This window comes from Musa acuminata, chromosome BXJ2-9, assembly GCF_036884655.1.
Source record: "Musa acuminata AAA Group cultivar baxijiao chromosome BXJ2-9, Cavendish_Baxijiao_AAA, whole genome shotgun sequence".
Lineage (NCBI taxonomy): Eukaryota > Viridiplantae > Streptophyta > Magnoliopsida > Zingiberales > Musaceae > Musa > Musa acuminata.
In genome coordinates this window covers 9,417,204-9,443,991 of record NC_088346.1, presented here as the reverse complement: position 1 = coordinate 9,443,991, position 26,788 = coordinate 9,417,204, and the positions used below count along the sequence as shown (strand labels likewise).

General features: G+C 39.3%; 1 protein-coding gene across 4 annotated transcripts in view; it reads left to right on the top strand.

Moving 5' to 3' along the window:
- LOC135623034 (nuclear pore complex protein NUP160-like) overlaps positions 1-26,788 on the top strand; it is a 41,643-nt gene that overhangs the window by 13,550 nt on the left and 1,305 nt on the right. For 3 of the 4 annotated variants that reach the window (XM_065125512.1, XM_065125511.1, XM_065125510.1), the window contains exons 9-24: positions 2,441-2,561; positions 4,163-4,345; positions 4,434-4,626; positions 4,713-5,278; positions 6,129-6,291; positions 16,670-16,941; positions 17,062-17,249; positions 22,391-22,461; positions 22,539-22,870; positions 24,392-24,460; positions 24,551-24,869; positions 24,962-25,093; positions 25,246-25,351; positions 25,433-25,504; positions 25,628-25,763; positions 26,607-26,714. In XM_065125512.1, coding sequence (XP_064981584.1) covers positions 2,441-2,561; positions 4,163-4,345; positions 4,434-4,626; positions 4,713-5,278; positions 6,129-6,291; positions 16,670-16,941; positions 17,062-17,249; positions 22,391-22,461; positions 22,539-22,870; positions 24,392-24,460; positions 24,551-24,869; positions 24,962-25,093; positions 25,246-25,351; positions 25,433-25,504; positions 25,628-25,763; positions 26,607-26,714 — 3,031 coding nt within the window. Of the gene's footprint in view, positions 1-2,440; positions 2,562-4,162; positions 4,346-4,433; positions 4,627-4,712; positions 5,279-6,128; positions 6,292-16,669; positions 16,942-17,061; positions 17,250-22,390; positions 22,462-22,538; positions 22,871-24,391; positions 24,461-24,550; positions 24,870-24,961; positions 25,094-25,245; positions 25,352-25,432; positions 25,505-25,627; positions 25,885-26,606; positions 26,716-26,788 lie in introns of those variants that run through there. The other variant, XR_010491255.1, reaches the window with a different exon arrangement.

Sequence of the window (26,788 nt, the reverse complement as noted above, 5' to 3'; positions counted from 1 at the left end):
TGCCACACCAAACAGCATCCTTTGCTATGTGGACTGTTGGTATATATTTCGTTAATAGAACCTAAGGATCTCCATAATCAAGATGTCTAATAAATTAATCAGGATTATATCATGATATTTGACTACATCAATTATGTCAATCTTGTCTCTTAATGCCATTTAGTGGATGATGAGAAGAACTCTACGAAACAAATCTTTCTTATGTATATTATGTATTAGATTTGATATAAAGCAAATTAGTTATATTTATTTTGTATATTTATCAAGGTCTTCAATTTTGAATAATATTGCTTGGTACGGGCGGTACATACCGGTCCGTCAGTAGATCGGTATACGGACCGCCCGGTATATATATATATATACCGAACGATATATCGCTCGGTATATAGTATCGTACCGTACCGAGCGAATGTCGAAACTCCGGTACGATACGATATTTTAATCCTTGATATTTATCATGTTTTGCATTACCAGTCCACACTGATGTATCGACCAGCTGTTGGTATGGTACGTATCGAACTATATCAAGCATATCGACACATGGTATATTGGAGTGTACCGATATACTGCTCATACCAGTCCTCTGTCGGACCGATACATACTGCCTGTACTGTGCGATACGCTTCGGTACGTTAAACTTTGATATTTATTTTTGGTATTATGAGTTCTTGTGAGCCATTGTCAAAGAAGTTCATGGTGAGGCATATGTCAAAAAGGGTGGTCTTTTTTGTTGAAGGGTTATATACAAATTTATAAAAAATTAAGAAAAATCAATTTTAAAATTAACCTAACTAACGTCAACGCCTTGTAATGGTGGGAAAAGATCTCTTGTGAGGATTTGCCTATATTAATAAGAGTTCATCTTATTTGAGGGAGACTAGTTCCTCCAATCATGTAGGATAGCTAAATTAGCATTTATAAATGCAATAAAATGAATTTAACCAACTCATATACCGAGGAGGGAGCAACAAGTTTGGAACTTATGGCGAAGAGGGCTTGCGGGATAAGAATTTTCTTTTCTGAAAATCTCATAAGTCCACAAAATTGTGGCTGGAAGATTGTTTGATTAGTTCTTGATTTAAGAAATTAAAATGTCTGTATAATTTTCTTTTTTTGTACTTTGACATCTGTGGAAAAAGGGGAAGAATTATAATTAAGGATATGACTCTGAGTGAAAAATTGTCTTTGACATCTTTTCCTTTTGGTGGTGGTGTAATATATTGTCCATTCATGAGACAAGCCTAGTGTGAGACTGGGGCCCCTAGGCATGGTGCCAATTAGCAAATGATTCGAAATAGGATGCTTCATCATCATGACAGAATTTTTTTTGATATTTTGTTATGTAAAAATGCTTTATTTGGCTATAAAGTTTGCTGATTATAAACCACCAGTATCTTCATCATTTCCATATTTCTTAATTTTTTTTCTTAAATAGCAAAAAGAAATGATCATTCGGATATTAGACAAAAAAGGTCTTAACAATGGTTTCATATAATTACTCCTATGCTTGCATTTTGCTTTTGTTAAAGTCAATTGTGCTGCTTGGCATGGGATGGAACAAGCTGAATGTTGCAATGTCATGATATAGGTTTTTTCTCTGGCTATATGTTTATCCTATTCATTTTCTAATTTGTCTAGATATGCATATATTCACTATTGTCATAGGCATGCTTTGAAGTCCCTGCCTTTTGGGATGATGCAGTATTTAAATTGAGTGCATAACTTCACCCTTTGATGATAAGTCTCTAATGACATCATCATCATGATTCTTTTATGAACCCTAAAGAACTGGAATAACACTATGAAAAAAATGACCAAGTCTATAAACTTTTCTCTAATTATTGAACATCAACAATGACAACATTCATGAGCACAAGGACCCACAAGAAGCATCTGCAGGCACCAAATGAAATAACATAAAAGATATTGATAAAACTCTCTTAGGCACCACATTAGATAGAACAACTTCTAGTCTGTGAAACCCTTTTCTCTTAGAGGGGGCATTTGGGACTTGTAATAGAGTATCATGTGTGGGGTTGTACAATTGTCATCTTGTCAGTCACCATCAGTTCTCACTGAGGTAGTTATTTGGGATATGTTTTTTTTGTGATTGTTGCTCACTATCTTTATATCCTTGCTTAGTCTCTTTCAGTTTTTTTTTATTTGTAATTTAATTGCAAGGTTCGTCGTACCATAACGTACTGCTCGGTATGGACAATAAGTACTGGTTTGACAAGGGACTGATACAAGTGGTATATCGGTCTGTCCCCATATACCATGTGTTAGTACGCTTGGTATGACTTGGTACAACTTGGTACGTATCATACCGACATCTGGTTGGTATAGACCGATAAGGCAAACCATGCTTAGTAGTACTACCATTTATCCTTGGCATACAAAATTTTATTGAGCATTTTCATTGAAACTCATTTGGCTACAGGAAACATACAGTTGCATATGGTTTGCAAGAGGACTTTGTAGCTGACCAGCTATTTCAAAGTTCTGAACATGCTTTAGATGATTTGATGTGGACTGACCATTCCATATTTTCTTCAGTGAAGGTATTCAATTCTTCTATGTCCAACTTACTCCTGATTGGTGGCACTTTCCTTTCATTATTTATATGAGTAGCTCAATTCTGTATGTTACTTTGAATTTTTATCATCGTCGTCTAAGCCTTTTCTCAGTAATTTGATTCAGCTAAAGGGAACTTGTAATTCAAGTAGGTTCCATGGAAGACTACTTGTACTTTTATGGGAAGCGATAGCTTGACACCAATCCTCTTAAACTTGGCACCAAGCTCATGGCCAACAGAAATTTAGATGGAAGAGTAATAGATTGCAGCATTAAATACAACTAGGCTGATTAAAGATTTAATGGGACTTTCTGACTGCCCATTTATTCGAACAGTTATCTGAACTTCTTAATACAATGTGGAAGTTGACCAAAAACAGTTAATTTTTAGATTCTTAGGAAGTCAGTTGTAACTTCCCAAAAAATCTTTCATCTTTTTCTTTTCCACTGTGATTTTTGTTCGCTTATTGCTCGTATGTTTATCAAATACAATGTAGATGTAGTTAACATAATATGATGGTACCCCACTTAACTAAAAAGTAACCTTTAGATGCTCTGAGTCTCGCCCATTTATCAGTTTATGCAATTTTACTGATCTCCAACTGTATACCATGTGTACCTATAGGTGCTGAAATTGCTTGTCATGGAAGCATGAAGTTGTCTTTTTCTGCCTCATTTTGAAACACTTATGAAAGCCCAACCATTCTGGGATTTTGTAGTTTGTAACTTTTTAGATTTATCCTTGATGGCCTAATGAGGTTGGCAATTTTTCTTTTGGCAAATAATAGCGGCATACAAGCTAGTACTTGGCTGTTATCATTATAGCATTAATTTCTTAGAAATTGACTTGTGTTATTACTCAAATCACTGTTTAATGAACAAAAGTGTCACCCTCCACTTAATACTCTTATTTGAATATTGCATAATGCATATTGCTAGCACATAGTAACTAAATTTAAAGATTTATCACTAGTGTAACAATACATGTACTTTTTTTATTTCCTTAGTAATGGCATCTATTTTATATTTCTGCATATCACATCCTTTGGGGAGATTGGTAAGCATATGCCTTTTGATAATCCAGTGATGGCTGGAAAAGGGTGTAATTGTCAAGATAGCCAGATCTTATGTTGAAGCTTGTGGAGCTTGATACTGAGTGGCATATAGTAGTGCAAAAGTGGGATATGGAGAACATGACACTGGCCTTACAGATTCTTCTAGGAAATTTAAAACCAGTTAGAACAATGGGCCAATTTCTCTCACGTTTTTCTCTTTACAAATAAACCTCTGAATCATTGTATCATCTTATACACCCAACCTTCTCAATCTTCTTTTGTGTCTATTTGAATATGATGATGATGACATTGAAATTGCTTTGTTGGTTGCATATTGTAAATTCATAGGTCATTCACATAAAGAGTTGCTTCTTACTCCTGATATGGTTCTCTATGGTTCTTGTTTTAGTACTTCTCTTGGATTATTGCCTTAATTTTATTTTCTTCATACATGATTTTTTCGTGTCTATTTTCATATTTATTTCAGAGATTTACTCTTCTGCAATCTTGAGAGCCTTACTTTTTTTCTCCAGGATCAAGCTGCCTATTTGGTCTCATCCTTGTATTTGCGGAGATTGCTCCAACCTGGTGTTTATCAATCTACTGCTCTGCGTGCCACTTTATTGGAGCACAAGAAATACATATCTGATTATGAGTTTCAATCTCTTACAATGGATGGGTTGAAAAAGGAGATATTTGCAATAATAGAAGGCGAGGTGATGCTGTAATACTTTTCTAAGATAAGTTATTCATGCTGCAATACTTTTTTCTAATCAATTACTCTCCCCTACCTTTTTGCCTCAGGGGGCTGCCACAAATTCAACGACAACTGTTTATTACTGGAGGTCTTTCTGCACTCACTTCCTACGCCACTGGTGTCAGAACAGTACACCATATGGGTTCTTTGTTGATTCTTCACAGAATGTAGTTGGTTTAATCAGGAAAAACTCAGTTTCTTTATTTCGTTCTTTGGAAGGGATTGAACAACTTATTTATGGTTGGTTATAATGCATTTGGTAGCTTCTGTTTATTGGATTTGTTAGAAATTCTGCTGACTTATTTTGTTTGGCTATCGTCTTTCAGGCTTTTCTGATGAATTTAATTACATGAAAAGCTCTGGGATGAGTTTGCAAGTTAATGGCATTGATCCTGAAGTGCTATTTGAAGTGCTTAGATGCATGAGTCATATAAGCCACCAGTTGGGCCCAGCTGCTAGTGCATTATATTATGAATCTCTCATTAATCCTAGTATCTCATCAGAAGATATTATGTCTCAGTTATTAAAGATACTGGAAGCTGGATACTGTCCTTCGGTGATATCTCTTATACAACAAATTGGAGTTGATGCTGCCTGGGAGAAGAAACAAACAGCTCACAGAAGCCAGAGGAAGTTTGCTGTTGATATATTGGTGTCCCTTAATTTATTGTGCTCTAAAGCTACTAATTGGCTAGTAGTTTTAGACACCATAGAGAAGTTCCTGACATATCTGAACCCACATAGAAGTGTCCAAGAAATTGATTCCAAATGCATGTGCAATATCAACTCTATCTTATTGGTCCAGGCCACTTCACAAGTTGCAAGAATGATGTTTGAGGCAGCTTTTGATTTGCTGCTACTGCTTGGCTATCTGGTGAACATCAGTGGGCAGGTATAACTGTTCATTCTGAATTATTTTATTAATTAATTAATCAAAAGTTGAAATTTGTTGTTATGTCATCATCATACGCGGCATGATGACTATGAAAATATACTATTATGTTCATGCTTATTCGCTTGCTATTGACTTTGATCATGCTCGTCTTAAACACTGCAAAGGGCTGTTGACTTCATTTTTAATCTCTAGCATGATATTAGGCAAGATTGTAGAAGTTTAGGCCAAAGCAAAATCGATTTGTTCTATATTCCCAAAAGCTCAGTATCTATGAAGCTCCTGAAGACTTGGAAAGTCTTTAACATTGATGGATGACAAGGATTTAAATATCAGTCAATTGGTCGGCAACTTACTAGAGTGGTACCAGCGTACTGGACAATATATCTACCTATACTGCTCAGTCCCATTGATATAATAATGATAAGGGTTTAAAATGAATAGTATTATACCGGTATCGAGCTATACATATTGATGCTGTTATATTGGTCTGAGTGGTACGTATTGGTTGGTACGTACATGTCCAACCTATATAATTAGATACTGGTAATTTGGTAGACCTACTATGCTTTCACATCCATTATAGTTTCATGGGTGCATTGCCTTCCATCATAAGGAATCATGCATGTCTCGTGTAACATGCTTCATTGTTTTGAGCTATAAAACTCACACCTTATCGGTTAACAATGACTCTGTTGTTCAACGTGGCTATGTTGTGCTTCTTTAGATGGTATTCTATAGAGAGATGCACAATGAAGTGAGTTTTTCACATGACTTGGATGGTGGAAACTCACAGAAGTATATTTTGTATTAGTTACCTTAATGATATTTGCTAACCTTTTTTGTGCAGGTAAATCTGTTGCAGACGGACATAGTTCGCATAAAGGTCAGATTAATTCCAACAATCTATGAAGTAATTACAAAGTGGCTTATTATCCATTTTATGGGAACTACACCAACTACTCGGCCAACTATAGAGGATTTTAGTTCTCGCCTTTCTTTACTGCATATAGGTAATTTTGTGCTCCTTATGCACCCAATAATTATTTAGGTGATTCCCCAACTAGATTTTATAACTCAAGATGCATGCATCTAGTAATTCTTTGACGTGAAATTTGGTATGTAAATGCACAACTAAATTATCAAAATCTGCTTGATAAATCAACCAAAAGAACTAAAAGTATCCTGGATGATTAGAGGTAATTCTTATTAATTGGTGGTGTACTTTGTGAAACCTACTTGCTTATTTTGAAGAAGAAAATCATCATGTACCTGCTTTTCCTAATTGATGCACACCTATAATTCATGGTATCTTGCTATCTGAAAGCTCATTTTTAAAAATTAGCATAGGGTTATATCAAGGAACACTATATCGTGTCAGGTGTTTCTTTCATTGTGTGGGCCTCTATGTACCGAACTATTGATCGGTGTCGGCGTACCATGTGTCGGTACATCAATACATATCATTCTTTTAAAAAATAGCCAAAAAATGATTAAGAATAAAAAAAAAACCTTTTTTAGGATTTATCTCCTAATTTATTGGTATATGAATTATATCTAGATAATGATAAAGTGTATCTAAGACATAAATGAATAGAAAATCTAGGTTATAAGGAGGCAAAATTGAATTCATCTTTTTGATTAGGAACTTAAGTCACTAATCTCAAACTTGATTACCACCGTTGAATATTAACTTTAATCATACGTGAGAGTGTGAGAAAGAATGAGAAAGAGAGCGACGGTGAAAGTGAGTGAAAGAGGGGGCAGAGAGGGGATCGAAATCCCTAAAACTTGATTTCCACCATTGATTATTAACTTTAATCATACGTGAGAGTGTGAGAAAGAATGAGAAAGAGAGCGAGGGTGAAAGTGAGTGAAAGAGGGGGCAGAGAGGGGATTGAAATCCCTAAAAGAGGCCCCAACGACCAATTTGACTCGTTATGGTTTTGTAGCGGTTCGAGACTGGCTTGGTATAGGTGGTATATCGGTCGATATGATCGAGACTTGTTTACTCATCCTCTTCTCCTCTCTCCTCTTCCACCACTACCTCCCCTCCTTCCTCTGCCTCCCTCCCTCTTCTTCCTTTCTCTTCCTCCTTCCCCTTCGTTTTATTCCTTTTCCTCCATCGTTTCCTCTTCTTCGTCCTCCTCTTCCCCGCCATCGCCCCTTCCTCTTCTCCTTTTTCTTCCTCTCTGAAGCATTAGTATGTACCGATGTATCATTTATTGGTACACTGATACTTTTTGGTAAGTATTAGTTCGACCAGGTCATCAAAATGGGTCTAGTAACCGAAATGATGATTCTTGCCAATGTTTGATGTACTGCTCAAAATGGTACTGCTCAAAATGGTACCATATGAGGTGGTATGTATCGGTTTGTCAGTTGATTGGTATGTGGACCAACTCATTTCAGATGGTACACAAAAAACTAACTTGGTACTGGTGATATACTAGTTGATACTATGGTGAGCATTCAATGTTAAATGGGTCGGAGGATGCCGCCTAAAACGAGGGTGGTCCACGTACGATTCATGCTCAAACTGGTTTGTTCTTTTGTACATGTGCGGACAAAATGGCGATCCTTGTCAAGTAGAACGATTCAAGATTAACCTGATCTTTTAATTGTTTAAGATATATCTTCTTAAGTGATTAATTAATAAGAATATTAAGCCTTCATTGCTTGAATGATCTTGTCTCCCATCTTAACACTTCGGTGGCTGTTGGCCTACCCCAAAAAAGCACCAGACACTTCGGAAGTGGGTGTATTGTGTAATTCTTATGTGGATTGCCACTCATGAAAACCGGAGAAAGAAAAAAGTGATGAAAAGACTCTCGTTTATGCAAGGGTGGGCATCATTTTTCTTGGTTGTTACCATAAGTATGGGTCTGCATAATGTGGATGGGCTTGTGCATCCTAAACAAAGGTAGTATGCAAAGTTTGACTTATCAGTCCGAGTCGGTGTGCCAACTTGTCACGAACGGTCGTCGCGCACCCGCAACAACTCTGTTCAACGAACCATTCGTCGCTCTCATCTACATGTACAGTTACTTGGCAGCCTGTTTTGCCTTGGTTTTGAGTCATTTTGCTTGTAAAAATGTAAGTTCGAACAAGCTGCAGCGTTACAAAGCGACCGCTCACCGAACCGAGCAAAACAACAAAAAACAGCTCCGTTTTCGTGTGCCGCGGTGTAACGGACAAACTTCTAAACAAGATGTTGGATGTAATGCTTATGTCTGTCCGTTGTCTTTTGGCATGTTCATGCCTTGTACAGCAGGTAGAGGGGCGGCCGAAGGCTAAATAGTCCCATGTTAGTTGGGTTGGTGGCCTCTTTAGGCTTGTAAATAAAGGTTGTGTCATGTGGACACGTGCGAGAGCTTTTCGGTCTGTAATGGACCATTTTACCCTTTGTTGTGCCACTGTTCAGAGCTTGTAAAGTCTGTTTGTAATTTGCATTGTCTATGAAGTGTTTTTCGGACATGTTTGCTTGTGGATCCCGATTGAGGCGTTCTCTTTAACCCGTTCTCTCTTTTGTTGGTCCTAAGGGACAATGGGAGGCTTCGGGGAGGTTGACCTTTGTGGACGGACGCTCGAGGGTGCCGCACGCCTTAGGCAAAACCAGCTAAGGTCGTGACATTATGGTATCAGAGCAGGACAAGCACTCATAGAAACACTTGACATGCAAATGTGGGGGACCTAGCGGGGCTGCGTTGAGGGCAGTCAGCACGCGCGACCGTTTGAGGGAAAACGGGCATGGAGATGTAGGGAAAAGAGTCGCTCAGAGGAGCGGGCACCTAACATTGGCATTCTGAGGAATGGCCAACCCTTCGCGCAAGAGGCACCACGAGAACATGCAAGCTTGGAAGAATGCGGAGCGCACAAAGGTTGGGATGGCTGAGTTTGAGCTACGGCTCAACGTTGACAACTATACTTGATGGTGCTCTAGGCAAGCGAGGCGCTTGGCAAGAATGAGACCATGCAAGGTGGAATGAGTTGCTCAACGACCAAAAGAGTTATGCAAAGCTCACAGAGGTGAGGGGAATTGCTAACTCGAAGAATTTGGTACTCATGCATGGGCTTGTATGCGGACGATGGAATGTTCGTGGCCATCCCAAGGCGACCGAAACTCGGCGCCATGGAGCATTGAAACTTTCTCTTCGGCATGTGAAGGATACGTCCGTCGGAGGCTGAAGTGTGCAACGAGTTCAGCATGTTGCTAGGCCTTGAGGGGTGCAGCGGGGGCTGTATTGACATGAAGTCGCAATCTAGCAAGTGCATTTGCAGGAGGCAGAACAGGGCACAGTTTGTTCAGCAGATCGGAGTAGTTCAAGGGGATGGTGGTCTCCGAAACGAAGAGAGATGTTGCTCCAACGGGGTAGTTATCCAGGAGGGATAAGTCCCGGCTCTCCAGAGGGAGAATCATGTGAGACGGACCTCACATGTTGAGGAGGAGTACCTCAACAAACAACAACTCCACGAAGCTCGGTGGACTGAGCAAGCGGTGAGGAGTTGCCGCATGATCTCGCTCGAGAGAATGCATTGGTGGATGCATTGCGAAATCAAGTGGGGGAGCGACCTAAAGCAACTTATGAAGGTACACTTGGAGTCGATGTGGAGATCGGACTCAAGGGAGGGCTGAACCGTGGAATGGTGGACGCGAGGGCCACCATCGACTCAATGCAAAAACGAGGAGCGGAGCAACTTGGGTGTAACTTGGCGAAGTACCCAAGCCGCATGAAGGGAGCCAGCATAAAAGTTGGAACATGGAGCAAAGGCACAGTGCTTTCCTTAGACAGAGGTCAAAGACATGAACTATTGCCGAGGCAAGAGTAGGATCATGTTGTTCCATGGGTCCTTCTTTCTGACGGAGCGGACTCATCTTGCATGGTGCCAAAGACGAAGGGAGCTTCGTGGCACATGCACCTTAACTCGGAGAAGCATTTGATGGAGGAACTAAGGCGACTCAATTTGCGGAGGCGAAGTTGGGTTCAGAAGGGCCTTAGCACGGGGCAAGAGGACGCAGAGGCGGGTACTCTTGAAGAATATGCCACAGTGTTGCCATTTGAGTTGCTATGAAGGAAGCAGTGCGCAGCGGAGATTGTGCTGGTAGGGGCAGAGGCCCAGGATCCAGACAATGGTGCACAGATTACAGTGAAGTCGGTGGACTTCGAGAGCTACTAGGCGACGGACTGTCCTAGAGCGGTGCTTCATCTAGGTGTGACCCAGGAGTGGGTGGATGAAGGTCGATTGCCAGAGGAGCGAACAAAATCGAAGGTGGAAGGGACCCTGCGATGTATTGGCAGAGGCCACACATGGAGGGTTCACAATTCGAGTTTATTCCACAAGGATCAGAATGCAATGGAGATGTCACCAGGAGCGACATGGTGCAGCGGATCGTGGTGGAACAGTTCGTGGCAATGCGATGCACACAATCTGTCCCGTGAGGGATGAGATCATATGGAGGTATGATCGGGAGCTACTGGGAGCTCCGCTTTGGTGAACAACACGACGACAAGAAGGGCTATGGATTCAAGGAGTGAAGGCCATGGTACCGCAGAGGCGGGTCTTCCGGGCGTGCACCGAATTTTGCATCGGATGAAAACCTTGGTCATCAGCATATGGGGGCTGGGTTCCACCAAGGGAAAAGTTCGAATGCAAGTACCAGTGAGTTCCATGGGAGGGACTTGATCATGCAGAGGTATGATCGAAGCAGCTGGAGAGTTGGACTTCTCCAGAGCTCATATTCGCTTAAGGGAGCCCGACAAGTCAGAGGACAAGGTCGAGTAAGCGAACGTTGCTACCAAGGAAGCTAAGGAGAACAGAATCGGTGCAAACTCTACAACGTGATGGCAGAGGCCATGCATGGGAGTTGCAGTCTGTCTTTCCATCGACCAAACGGACTGCTTGGAGAACACAGAGGTGTTGAAGCAGGGGGTCGAAAGGGGCGAGGAAGCGACGGCGAGTCCAGAGGGACTTAGCTACCCAAAATCAAGCATCAGTTAGAATGAAGGTGGACTCAGAGGAGTGCCATGGGATACAGAGGCGAGGCGAGGCGACGGATAGTAGGGCCATGGGCATGGCAACGCCATGGTACCGCAGAGGCGGGACTTCCGTGCAAGTCATTGATCCTTTGCTCTCATGGAGGGAGAGCGCTTGGTCGTGAAAGGGGCCGAGGAGGTGGAGCATGCAGAGGCAATCTCCAAGTACCGAGACAAGGCTAAAGGGCAGAGGCCAAGAAACTTCGTAAGACCGGTGTCAACAAGTTTCTCATCAAGATAGCCGTAAGTGAAGGACTTCGGGTCATGCAAGAGTGCACGACCAAGGAACGAACCAGGCAGTACGCGGTGCTGTACCTTTGCTACTCAGTAGAGTAGGCGGCAGGGTTGATGGAGAAGACGGTACAATCCCAGAGGCGGCCTCATCTATCAGAGAATTACTCCAAGTTGGGGTGAAAACTTCTCGCATTCCAGAAGTTCGATGGCATTGAGAAGGTGAATCACAGTAGCTAACTCAACGCAAGGAGTGCAAACACTTCAAGTGCTTCAGAAGTGTGAGCAAAGAGCAGGCGAAGACCAGTAACCAGCTCGATGCATGAAGTACAACCTCGAGGAGGCAGGCGAAGTCAAAGTAACCTTTGCCTTCTCAACTCTTAAGAGAATGGGCGAAACCGAGTACCCCAGTTCTCATATCTATCCAGCAGAGGAGCTCTGCACAAGTTCAAAGACCCTTCGAAGATAATGGAAGGCAATAGTTGTCAAATCCTCACCAACGGTGATCAGTGCTACTGAGAGTAGATTGTCCGCTTCATTTCCCAACGAAATAGCAATCGAAAGCGGAAGTGATGCGAACCTACTTGGATGTGACAACTAACTGAAAGAAGAGTCAATGAGCAGATTTTATGGAGGAAGGACCCAAAACTTCAGAAGTTTGCGAGACGATGCTCGTTAAAGCTCCAACAAGCATCCACCCAGTTCAAGCAGCATGTTGAATTTTTAAGAGACTGGCGCAGTAAGGATGGTCTTTTCCTTCATTTGGTGGATCCGCAAGAATCGACAAGGATCAACACAACTCAGCCAACCCCACACCAGAGTCAGAGTCATTGGTGAGTTGAAGTAGCATGGCGGATCAAAGGTTCGACTACTCAAAAACAGCAGCGGAGAGCAGCTGGGAGCCAGGAGGCGCATTGCAACTGGAGCGGAAGATTGAAGACTCAGCAAAGGCGAAGAGTTGCAGTGTTCACAAAGGCTTCGACGAGGACGTCGAAGGGATAAGTGGGGGAGAATGTAACGGACAAACTTCTAAACAAGATGTTGGATGTAATGCTTATGTCTGTCCGTTGTCTTTTGGCATGTTCATGCCTTGTACAGCAGGTAGAGGGGCGGCCGAAGGCTAAATAGTCCCATGTTAGTTGGGTTGGTGGCCTCTTTAGGCTTGTAAATAAAGGTTGTGTCATGTGGACACGTGCGAGAGCTTTTCGGTCTGTAATGGATCATTTTACCCTTTGTTGTGCCACTGTTCAGAGCTTGTAAAGTCTGTTTGTAATTTGCATTGTCTATGAAGTGTTTTTCGGACATGTTTGCTTGTGGATCCCGATTGAGGCGTTCTCTTTAACCCGTTCTCTCTTTTGTTGGTCCTAAGGGATAATGGGAGGCTTCGGGGAGGCTGACCTTTGCGGACGGACCCGCGAGGGTGCCGCACGCCTTAGGCAAAACCAGCTAAGGTCGTGACAGCGGGCTGATTTCTGGAATCTGCCTCCGCTCACCAAAACGTCAGCCATCTCAGCCCCTTTGAACCCCCCGGGTGGCACAGGGTTGGATGGGGCTTCGGTATAGTACCGGGCATTGAACACTCATTCGCAAGTTCGCACGTTGCCTTGACGGGAACTTGTTGTCGCGCCCCGGACTCGGTGAGCAGCTGTTTGTGGGCTTGCAGTTGTTCGTTCATCCTTCTAAAGCCCTTGTTTTCCCCCTCTCCCTCTTTTCTCTTGTGCACGCAAGGTGCTCGCTGAATTGCTCGTAAAGCTTCCCCTCTTTTCGCAAGACGTCGGGACTTGTCCGTCGCTCGTTCTTTCGAACTAATCAACTTTCTCTTTTACAGGTCCTTCGGGACCTGCGAGAGGTTGCAAGTGGGCTGATCTTTGCGGAGCAATATCGCAAGGGCGAAGCGCGACTTAGGCAACTCAAGCTAAGTTCGCGTCTTGGCCGCAAGGGTGCCTCACGCCTTAGGCAATTCCAGCTAAGGCCGTGACAAACTGGCTGTGCCACTCTGTACCAATGTACCAACACTTGGTGTGTCTATGCGTACCGATGTTTTGACGAGGAAGAAAAAGAGGTTGAAGAGGAAGGTCCGGTGGAGGAACAGAAGAGGAAGGAGAAGAAAGAAAAGGAGGAGAAGAAGTGCAGCGATACCTGGGAAGTAGAGACATCAGCGGCAGCGTCGAAGGGAAGCAGTAGCATCACAGCGGCGAAGAGTCGGTTCCGCTGCAGCATTGCAGTGGCGAAGAGGTAATGCCGCTGCAGCATGGCAGCCGCAAAGCAATGAAGAGGCAGCACCACTGCAGCATTGCAGTGGCAAATCAACGAATAGGTAGCATCGCTGCAGCGGTGAAGCGTTGAAGAGGTAGTGCCGCTGCAGCTACAGCATCGCAGCGGCGAACAGGCAGTGCCAAGGCTTTGTACGTGAGAAGAGCCCTAATATTTTTTTATTAACGCTGAAATGGATTGGGGCCCACCACTTTTTGATTTTTTTTATTATTTTAATACAGACCACCTGAAACGAGGTAGTCCGCATATCAGTTCATGCCTGGATTGGTTTGTATCGCCAAAACCATACCGTTTCGGATGGTACAACAATCCTTGGCAGTATGTTCCAGATGCTTAACGGGTCTCTCTGGCACCAAAAGGGAATATGCTCACATGTTGGTGCCCGATTGTCATAAAAAATGAAAAAGAAAGGAGAGTTGGCAAGAAAAAAGGAAAATGAACAGATACCAAGATGACTATATTGTCTCCTGTTCTCACGTTCAGTGGCATCCTCTCCTTTTGGAGCCTTACAAGTGCCATCACAAAGAATCACAAGAGACAAAGGGCCATCTTTGTGCCAGATCCTCCCTCTCTGACTTGTCTGTACGAATCTGCCACTTCACCTCCTTTTACTTAGAGCACTATCGAGGCTAGTAGCAATTTAACAATGAGTTAGTATGTTTTCCGTTTGGTGCTTTAGTGTATCACGAAAACCATGTGGGTCAAGCCCCTTGAAAGTAGTGTGCTCTTTGGAGTGAATAGTAACTCATTTAGACATATATTATCTTTAATCTTAGCCCATTACCTAATAAAATACTGAGAGTGAGTATCATTCTTCCCCACTTGAATGAATAAGGTTAGGCCAATACACATATCACACGAGTTCATGGATTACCAGGATATCATGTAGGTGATGTGGGATTGAGATGTGCTATTCCCGCAAGACATTGTTGCCACCAACCATGTGGCTATCCCCATTGGATCGGATGGATGCAGATAAGATCCAAATATTTTGGGCTCCGTTCATGACAATTAGATTTCAATGATGAAAGTAGAGGCACACTGGTTCAGTTTTAGTTTGGTTCAATTGGACTAGTCAACCAAAACTGAGTTAAACATGATTGGTTTTGTTATCATTATATCCGGACCACACTGAACGGAACATAACCTATTCATTTGGATTTTTAATAAATTTGACCTCACAGAACAACTGAACGTCTCAACAACTTTATTTAGAAGAAAAGCAATATTCGGCAAGGTAGAGTACAAGGAGAGGAAAGCGTACCATGTTTTTTTTGTCAGCACTTAGTGGAGGATGACCAATCTCTGACACTGATGAAAAGAGGGCATGCAGTCGCAAAGTAGTTCTCAATAGCATGGGATACGCCTCATGGGGCTTTGACAATGAGGATTTGGACAATGACAACATTGACGACAATGATTACAAGGTCAACTATGATAAGATGGGGACTGCTGGGATGTCAGTGGCATTGGCTTGAGGGAGATGGGAATTTGTTTTAGGAAAATGGGAATATGGAATTGGCTAATTTGCTGGTCAAGTTATAGTATACTAAACTTTTTTTTTGTAGGGATATGTGTGAGATGTCATGGTTCTAAATCTGGGACACTGGACCCATATCGGTCCTGGTCAAACTGATATAGGTCCAGTATGTATTGACATTCTAACACACAGTATGTCGGTGTGTAACATGATGCCAAAAAGGGGGAGCAGGAGAAGAAGAGGGGCAGGCTAGTGGTGGCAGGTGTCGTGTCAGTGGAGAGAGAGGGGTTGCCATGAACCAGACCGGATCACCTGAAAAGGGGCAGTCCATGTCTCAGTTCACACTCCGACCAGTAAATACCATCTGGTACATACCAGTCCAGGTTGTAATTTGGAACCTTGAGATATGTACAGTAATGTTTTTAAACTAAAACATGCAATGGTCAAAGTCAGTATGGTTACTGTCAAGATGGGTTGCCATGAACTGGACCGGATCGCCTGAAAATGGGCAGTCCACATTTCACGTCCTGACCAGTAAATACCATCTGGTACATACCAGTCCAGGTGTAATTTGGAGCCTTGAGATCTGTACAGTAATGTTTTTATAGTAAAACATGCAATGGTCAAAGTTGGTATGGTTACTGTCAAGATCTATAACATTACACGCTTAAAGTTAGGTTTGATTCTCACAGGTCTTGGACATGCCAAATAAAATGAAACCGACAATATTTGAGTTTAGTTTTTCCAATTGAGCTGAATCAATATATTGAGTTTAACCTAGAAAATGCCATACTCAATTTGTTGGTTTGGTTTCTCTGTTTGACCTGTTCACTTTCACATTGCTAGTTAAAAGAGCCCCAGACACATCTTTAATTAGGAATTACGGAATCAGTCCGTAAAATGGCCAGATCCAAACAATGAACAAGCAAGATTGAATGAGGTTTTAGGTTCATTTTATTAATGCTGAACTCAGGCTCTGTGTTTCATGTTTGTCAGTGGAATGATAGAGATACAATATGGTACAATTATTATAAAATTTATATTATTGCTGGATACCAACCGGCATGAGAGGGCACATCCAGTAAGGTATTCCTGCATATTGCATGCTATTTGTTGGTTGAAGAACAATCGGCATGCCGGGAAAGGGTAATTTTTGATAAGATGTTCCTCAAACTGTTGTACTTGCTGAAGATAGTGACATCATATGTTCTGCTTCTAAAGTTCTAATTTGTTACCATCTGGCTTTGTAAGCATCCCTAAATATGCTTCTGTGCTATTTATTTTCTAAGTCTATAGTGTTAATGATTTTTTTTTTGATTTAATTTTGTATGATTACTTCACAATAACTATCACTTTATGTCATTGGCATAGGCAACAGAACCGGTAGAAATTCTTGGGATGGAAAGTTGGGCTCATCTGATTTTACATTGGCTTGTCTGTTTGAGTTCCCCACCGCATTTGAAGGCTTGGAGTTTCTTTGCTCAACATCTTTACCTAACCCAAGCAAATTAAATCATTTGGTGCAGAAGCACTGTAGTTTAATTGCATGCAGCCTCACCGTTGCGGAGTCTAATTTGTCCCCCAGCCCCACAATTGAGCTAGCATCACTTCTTCTCCATCATGGACAATATGAGGCTGCTGAGGTATTTCCTTGCTTATCTGTTACTAATTTAAACTGCAGTTATATGTTTTCTAATTAGTTATCTGTTATGAAGTTCTTCATTTACTAATCTCTCTTCTTTCCTTTGCTTACCCTCCTCTAGAGCCTATTTATTATTGTTGATGGTTATTCAAGAAGTAAAAAGGTATCAATAAGTGCTCAAACTACAGATGGCGAATGGTGTGCACATCTTCATCTTCTAGGATTTTGTCTTCTTGTCCGTGCACAAAGTGAACTACAAGGAGTTCTGAAGGAGCAAAAATTACATGAAGCTGTGCGCTGTTTCTTCAGGTACTCAGCTCATATATGCTTTTATTGTCTAATTAGCCTTGTCTTACATTAGTGAAATGGTTTCCATTGAGATACCTAGATAAGAATTATTAAATAGGAGATTCATAAAGCTGAAAATTGGTTGATGGGAAGGTGGTTTGGCTTCCTTCATGTGCCAATAAAACTAAAAAGAATGATTTATGTTAACATGTTAGTATATTAGCAGCATGGAAGTAGGTTTTCCTTCTCCTGCTTTTCTATGTTCTAAGTGAAGACAGTTATGGATAACTTTCTTCAAATGATGAAATTCATTCAGGAGCCATGTTTGCAATTTCGGTCCGTATTGATATATCGACCAGGCATCTGTATGATACGTACTGAGGTGGACCGATGGTACGTAAAGGCATATCGATGGTACACCCAAAATTATCAAAAGTAGCTCCAAAAATACTTGAAAAATAGAAAGAAAAAAAAAAGTAAGATTAGGTTTTTAAAGCTTGAAATAAATATAAATTTAGTATAATTTTAGCAAAAATAATATAAATTAGGAAAGAAATAGCTTTGTGGTACGTTCCGGATCATCCTTTAAATCTAAAAATCTAGAAAGAGAATACATACCTCTTGATTAGAGTATTTTTGCCTCCTAATTTAGCCTCCTAAATTTGATCTAATCCATAAATCGTAGCTTTGTTGAGTTTAGGAGAGTGAAAAAGTGAGAATGAGAAAGAAAGATATGAGTAAAAAGAGTTTGAGAGAGTTGAAGAGATTGCGAGAGTGAAATGAGTTAAAAGAAGGGGTTGGAAATGGTTTAAAAACCTTTTTCTAAGCCTTGAAATAGGGCAATCTCAGCCTTTGATCGGTAACGGTCGGATTTTGATCGTTACCGCTCAATACAGACCCAGGTATCACTCGATAAGGGGTTGTGTGATGATACCACTCGGTAGAGGGCGGTCTGCATACCGATATCCTATCGGACCGGTGCTTATTGCCCGCACCGAGCGGTATAGGTCGGCACGGCAAACCCTGTTCAGGAGCTTATAGTTGAGTGTGCATCTCATGGAGCTGCAGCTTCTTACTGCTACTACAGTTATTTTATTAAGGAGCCTTTGTTGTGGCAGGGGGTCTGGCTGGATTTGGCTTTGGGTTCATATTCGGAAACCCCAGATTTGTTATTTCTTGTTCCCGATTTTTTTGGTTTCATGACACAGATATCCCTCCAACCCCCTAATTGAACTTTATCATGGGCATTGTCATTAGATAACCAAAGTGCTTTACACCTTTTCTTTTGCTTTTTGGTCTTCCTTCATCTTTCTTGGAACCTCTAATGTAAACTAATTCACTTTGCCATACTGATGCATTAGTTTATATTTTCTTTTGATCACGTCCAATTCTCTCATTTATTTTTAAGTGTTGTCACCTAAAATTTTACGTATGAATCATATCCTTTTGTTTTGTCACTGTTATTTGCCTAGTGGAACTTTCGTCTTGCTTTATTCCGTATGTTAATTTTCCTCTTAAAGACCCAAGATCCTGATCCATAGAATGTGACAGTAGTGTCTTAAAATTTAGAGGTAATTGCTTTCAGTTTTGATCTCTCTCCCCATCTCAAGAGGATAAAAAAGAAATCTAAGAGCAATATCATATCTGATGTTGTTGAATAACTCAAGATATGTATAACCTTTCTTGTTTCTGTGAAATTATGTTCTACCTACTTCAACCATACTTTGGCACTTCTATTTTTATGGCTAAAACTAGACTTCTGTATTTATACTTGTCTTCTTAATCAAAACTTTGTTTTTTGAAGTTCATCTTAATTGCTTCAGTGTAGAGTTTATCTCTACTTTATTCTGATGGTATGGGTGATATACCATGAGTCTTAAGACCTTGGGAAAAAATTGTCTTCATGATTATATCAACATACATGTGTGTGTGTGTGTATAATATAATATAGTATAATATAAGTTGCTAATAGTAAGGGGTCAAGGACATCTCAAGATGGCCATATATGCAAATAATAAATCATGATGAGGTCAGTCCATACCATAATATGAACAGGAAATAGGCATAAGGTAAACTTTAATTTATCTTTCATTCGATTGCTTATAGGATTTGTTTTCTCTATACCAAATAGCACATGTATATGGAAAGGTTCCAAATACTTGTATAGCAAGAAATTACTCGACAATTTACATATGAATTGGATTCGTCACTGTTATGTCTAAGGTATATTTAAATAGGGATAGGAGTTACACTGCAATGGACTTTCAAATGAAAACTTCTACATACCATGTACTAATTATTTAAACATTAGTTTTCTAGCAGTGATCATTGCCTTCTGTAATCTCCAGTATCCAAAATGGATTAATGTAATGGTAGCCATTGAAGTTGACATTGTTGTCATCTGTGCCCAGGTGCCTTGGCTAGCTCTTGGGCTGTCAAAAAAAGGCTTAGGAAGTCTAGGCTATGTTCCGTAGACCATTTTATGTAGGCTTATACAGTCATATCTATCGATTTGCACGATACATGTTTATATGCAAATATATTAACATGTGCAGAACATTTTCTAAGATGGTTTTATTGAGATAATTTTCATATGTATATATTTGTATGTATAATTTTTTTAGTTTAATTTCCTTTCCGACATGTAATATCTTAAATTGTTCATGTATATTCTTGAATATTTTAATGTTACTCGTTAAATGTCAAGGTATATCTAAATCTTGGTTTCTCAAAAACAAGTTGCAACTATTACAATATATGTTTATCCAAAATATGATGGACATTTTGTGAAGTTTGTTACATTGTCTACTGCAGAGGCTATATATTTGGTTCATTGCCTTGGAGTGCCAAGTCTATTTGACAACTGTTGTAGTTACTGAAATAAGAGAAAAGTAGTTATATGTTTCACTATGTTCAGAGAGGCTGAGGGCCATACAAGTTATCAAGAGATGGATCATGTTAGATTTTTAGATACGATCAACAAAACTTAGGAAGGTCCTGGCCACTTCGGCAACATCTCAGTGCCCATTCACTCCTTCTATCTTCATTTCTCTCTTTTGGTTTTCCATGACCTCACTCATTTGTGAAATCCACTAATCCCATATACATTATTTCAAGCAGGATAAAGATTTCATATCTTAGGAGCTGTAGTTTGTGGGAATCTTGTTAAGCTTCGGTTTCATGGATTGCTATAACCTTGGATATGGTTGCTATATCGGAGCTTTGGTATCAAGGCTTATTAAATCCATAGTCTCCAAATGTCAAGTTTTAGAGTGGTGGCTGAAAGACAGAGATTGAGTGTTCTAATCATTTCTCCATAAAACTTGATGAGCTTTTAATCATTTGCTGTGAACTATGCACACTCAGTATGAAATATTGGATAGTGACAGTACACACATCCCAATATTTTAAAAACATATTAAAATATGTGCATATCTACATATGTTGACAATGTATATAAGCTATGGTATATTGACTATACAATGCTGGTATATACAGTGCACTGACAACACTAAGTATATGATATTTTCTGTGTACCGAGATATACTAGCTGCACTAATTGGTTTGTGTTGGGCCAAGAAGAACTCAGTATAGGTACTGCTACTGCTACTGCTACTGGTATATATATACCCATTTAAGCTCCATAATAATTATTTTTCGTACTCAGTCTAATATATTTTCTAATGTTAGCCATGTAAGAATGTCCATCTTATGTTCATGTCTTGCTTCATAGATAATATACTGTGCTATACCAATGGAGGATGATTCAAGGTGATGATACATGTACCCAACAAATAAACAAACAGAAAATGCTGCACCTAAAGATTTAGATCTCAAAGTTTATAGTTGATGATCTGCTAGAAGAAAATGTTGATGCAAGCATTTTTTTCTTCTAAGAGTATGGTAAGAGATCCAAAAATAAAAAAATGTAGATCAGTCTTTCCTACGGTTGACAGCAAGAAGATTGAAGCTGCACATTTATTGAAAGCAATAGCTGAGATATATGTTCAATGACATGGACAGTGAGGGTCAGATTCCTAATTTAGTTTTGTTTAAAGGATGGGATAACGATTAATATATTTTAAAACTGCAAGATGATTGAAGGTTAATCCAGTAATAGATAGTTTGAAAAGCTCAAAGAAATACACATGAAGAGCTGCAATTTCACAAAAATCTGTTTGTGGAAGACTTATGTTGCAAACTTTGTGGTCCATCATCAAATTCTTGGAGATGAACAAAATCATTTAACTTGTTGCAACTAAACATGCATGAATATCTGAATGCTTGCAGCTGAAGCATTTAATCCATTCTATCTAGTGCCTATAGTAGAGCCGTTGGCCATGATATCTTACGTTTTAGATCTCCAAAAATAACCAGGCCAAAACTCTATTAGACAATGGGTGGCCTTTTTAAATTTTTAGTTCTAGTGTACAAAAATTGATCTGTTTTCTTGTTTAGTTTTTCTTGAATTTAAAAACAAACAGAAAATTCTTGTCTATGGATAAATTGATAATATGTTATAAATACTCATCTTAAAAATTTTTGGGACATTATGGCTTCTTCATCTTTTAAACTTACAAAAACTAGTAAATTAGATATAGCAATTTAATTATAATGAACTAGGTTTCTTGGACCCAACCATTGTCGTTTAGTTTGGTTTCGATAATGCAACCATTATGGTCAAACTATGCATCTAAGGAAAAAGACACAAGTAGAGCGTAAGGGAGGGCAAGCATGTGGAGGTATTGCATAGCATTTTTTTAATGGAGTGCTTTCACAATCTCTGAGGTGTCTAATCTTTTCTTTAATTTATACAGAATTATATTATGCAGCAGTGCATTAGATAAATGTGTGCTGAGTGAAGTTATGGTGTCCTCTTCAGGTTCCTTTAGAGATGTTTTTTTTTTTGCCATATTGTTTTGTTAAAGTATTTTAGATGTTATAAGTTATTGATTCTTTTTGTTGGTTGTAACTTTTGGAGCTTCATGTATTCCTCATAGCAATTTGAATTCCTCTCTTTCATTAAAGCCATGCTTTTCTTGCACACTGCTGCCATGGTATCTCATTTCATGTATGTCAAATCTTGATTTAAGCTAAAATGCTGTATAATGTGATTTCTTAGTTCCATGAATATGTAATTGATTGTTTGTATCATGACATAGAGCTGCATCTGGGCGGGAAGCACCAAAATATCTGCAAAACCTCCGGTTTGAGACTGGCTTCCAACATCCTGGTAAACTTGTATTTTATAAGTATGTTGATACATAATATTTGTAATTCATTTAGTTTAAATACTTCTTTCTTTTGTAGAGGAATGTGCATCAGCAGCAATATGGAGACTTCATTACTATCAATGGGCAATGCAAATTTTTGAGCAATATGGTGTGAGTGAAGGTGCTTGCCAGTTTGCTCTGGCTGCTCTTGAACAAGTTGATGAAGTCCTGAATAGTAGTGATAATGACCTTACTGAAAATGAAACCACAATTCGTGGCCGATTATGGGCAAATGTCTTCAAATTCACTTTAGACCTGAAGCATTACCATGATGCCTATTGTGCAATAATTTCAAATCCAGATGAGGAAAGCAAATACATATGCTTTCGGCGTTTTGTTATAGTTCTTTGCGAAAATCGTGCAGCAAAGGTTCTTTTAACTCTTTATGTTCTTATGCTAACTTTGTGTTCTTTTGCTGACTGCTAATATTTTACTTTTACCATCCTTAGTCCAATTTATAATTATGAGAACTTATTTATTTGATGAAATATCTTTTCTTGTAAAATAATTGTCCACTAGTTGATTAATCAGTGACTTGTATATGATTTAAGGTAACTTGTATATTAGCTTGCCTATAGGATTAATAATGCAACTGTAGCTAGGGCCTATTAGACATTTAATGATTCTACCAAAATGGTAATCTGTGAGTGTGGAAAGCATAGTAAAACGAATGTAGATACGATCCAGTTGTTCCTCCTTTGAGAGTTTGATAGCCAAATCCTTCTGATCCATGTAAAAAATCATAAATATTTTCAAAAGCTCTACTTAGAATTGTCTAGAAATTACCTTGGATCTCTTTGTCAACAGTTTGACCTCCAGACAAAAGAAATCAATTGTAAGAATTGTGAAAAGTTATACATGCTGATGAATGAACATCTCTTTGCCATGTTAATAGTGGTTGTTGCATCCAAGCAGCCAAGGTGCCACACAGCTTATATGTAGATATTGAAATATTAAATATATAATCAAGTATAAGCCGTAACATAGGGAATGATTTTAAGTGATAACTTATAAGATAAATACAAAGTTTCTTGTGTTTAAGATATTGTATTGATGGTTATACTACTAAAATAACATGATAATAAAAATAACACTACTGAGGAGGAAGAATAAACCACATATGATGGTGCATGCTTAAACTGAAGTACATGTGCTGCCACATGGCAGTATGTGGTTGTATATATGGCCACATACACATGTATGCAGACCTTGTGGCCACGTATGCAATCAGACTATGTTTTGAGATCGCACCGCCTGCATGATGCAGTTATATAGACGTTTTAGATCATTGATATTACTTTCACTTTCTGACTATCTTCTTCTCAATGATCTCCAAGTTTTAGTATTTACTACTAGTCAATTTATTTCTGCTGGTTTGTATGATTGAATCGGCAAAGCGCACTGGGTAATTAAATCAAATTCCTTTTTAAGGATCTCTCTTACAATTGTCTTATGGGCCATATAAGGAGTATGGTTGTGGCCTGTGCGCATACCAGATGTATGGGATTTCATTTCTTCTCATTTGCTCAATGAAATTCATGGTTGTCTAAAATCTAAATTCAATTTTTACTTGGTACTGAACTTCTTAGGGTAGTGATAACTTTTCCTTTTCATAAGACATCGGCCTTTCTCATGTTGAATCTACCATCTTGAAACTCCTTAACTAAAATTATTGTGTTTAATGTGTTCCCTCTGATATTATGCTTAATCATTAAGCTGTGTTGAATGAATATGGTCACGTTGTTGTGATTGAAGTTAAATAGGCCATAATATCAATCTGATGCCTTTATGTTTCTGTATTCTGTTCAAGTCTTTATTCTCTTAAAATATCTATTACTAGGTATTCTTTTTCTTCTGTTTTAAAATTGCATGGTTTCTATTTTTTTACAGGTTCTATGTGATGGTGGACTACCGTTTGTGGGATTAATAGAAAAAGTGGAACAGGAGCTTGTATGGAAGGTTGAACCTTGTCTTTGTCAGGGCTTACTTTTGTCTATTTTTTCACTCACTACGCACAAATGACCTGGAAATATATATTAAACTTTGCAGGCTGAGCGCTCAGATATTTTTGCAAAGCCAAATCCCTACAAACTACTATATGCTTTTGAAGCTAATCGAAATAATTGGAGAAAGGCAGCTAGTTATATGTTTCGATATTCTGTGAGGCTGAAGAAAGAAGCTAACTCGAATGGAAACCACCAAGATTCTTCGGTATTGCAAGAGAGGTTACATGCCTTGTCCGCTGCAATTAATGCTCTGCAACAGGTTGATCATGCTTATGCTTGGATTGAATCTCAGTATGGGAATGACTTAAGCAATTATCAAGGTTCACCAAATAAAAAGCCTCGAAATGTGTCAGCAGAAAACTGTAACTTCTGTTCTATTATATCAGTTCGATTTCATTGTCCACATCACTTTGGAAATGACATGAAGGATGATGTGAAGCTTCTTTTCTTTCAGTTGCTGGTGGTCTTGCCCCTGAGTCTTCAGCAATCAACTATTCGATTGACATTGATATGCTGGAGAAGGAGTACATTATAACTTCAGCACATCATATGCTTTCTCTTGTGAATAATAAAATGAAGTTTCCAGGTAGCAGATACTGCTATTTGTCGGCAAACTTTTCAGTATATCAGTTGTAGTTCAACTTCACCAGCAAGTTTTACATTTTATTAATAGACTTGGTGGAAAATCCAACTTCTGTCATACCTGACAATATTTATGACTTCCTTTTTCTCTTACAGGAATACAGAAGCTTTCAAATGTTGTGGATGTTTTGATTGAAGAAAATTTATATGACATGGCATTTACCATAGTTGTCAACTTTTGGAAGGGTTCAGGACTTAAACGGTATAGTTTCATCTTTTGTCCTTATTACCAACTAGTTGTAGTTCTCTGAGAATTGTTGAACTAAAGCTACATGTGTAACAGGGAATTAGAGCAAGCTTTTGTTGCTCTCTCACAGAAATGCTGTCCAAATAGAGTTGGTTCTGCATTCATGAGGTAAGTCAAAAGCGGGCACCTCACTCCTTTCTCTCTTATCTTAGTATGTGAATAGAAGTGCTGTTTCTTCGCAATAACAAATGGGAACAGACATTTCTAAAGTCTTGCACTTGTTTATTGCAGGAGCAATGTGAAAACAAATAATCTTCTATTGACGTATTCTGAGGAAGAAACGCCTGCTGACAGCAAGAAAACTGCTAGCCCAGTTTTTTCTAAGTTCAAGGGAAATGACCAGTGGGAAACACTTGAACTCTATCTTGTATGTGACTAAAATGCACCAGGGACTATCCTTCTTGAACCTTTTTATAGTTAACAATGAATATTGGAACCAAATGAAGTTCGAACCAAAATGAAGTCCTAACCAAAGCTGAAGAAATTATGTTAGTATACAGAAGGCTCTATGCATTACATGCACTCTCATATCATAATTAATTCATTTGTCTTGCTGTTATAAGCCAGTCCTCTCTAATCATAGGATTTAATTGTTTTCTATACCAACTTCAGTATTAGATAGTATTTAAGTGTAAGATTGTTTATTTGGACTTAACAAAATCTAGTATTCCATGGCTAAACTTTTTGCCTCATCTGACTTTTACCTTTACATGCGTTACATGATGTTATGATCTCGAATTATATCAGGTCACAGCCAGCAAGACAACCTATACAGAACATTTTGTCTGGACCACCTACAAGAAGATGATGAGAGCTGCTTGTTTACATGGATGATTCTATGAGATAAAAGAGAAGCTAAAACATATTTGGTTCAGTTAAAGATACCAAAATTTGGGGAAAATTTGAAAGACTATATAGTGTTTGGATATGGGTTGATGACCACTGTTTGCGTCAGTAAAGATGATAAGTCAATTTCGGCTTGTGCAGGTGCCGAAGCTTATTTATTTCAAAATCATGCAAGGAACTTGATGGTCTTAGGGATCATCTAGATGTTGTCTGTTAATGAAGCTAAATGGCAAGAAATGATCCATATAACCAGCTAAGAAACAAGAATGATATTCATATGTTCGCGCATAAATATATGGATGTATATAGTAAAATGTACGCATTTATGAGTTTCTTATAATTTATTGGTTCTATGCAATAACAGGAAAAGTACAGAAAATTGGACCCAAGATTGCCAGTTACTGTTGCTGAAACATTGCTATATACTGATCCTCAAATTGAGCTGCCTCTTTGGTTGGTTCACATGTTCAAGGTAATACTTATGTTTGCCACTTGGTTGCTCTTTCCACTTCTCTGTCATGTATGGTGTCTTGAAGTTAGGATACA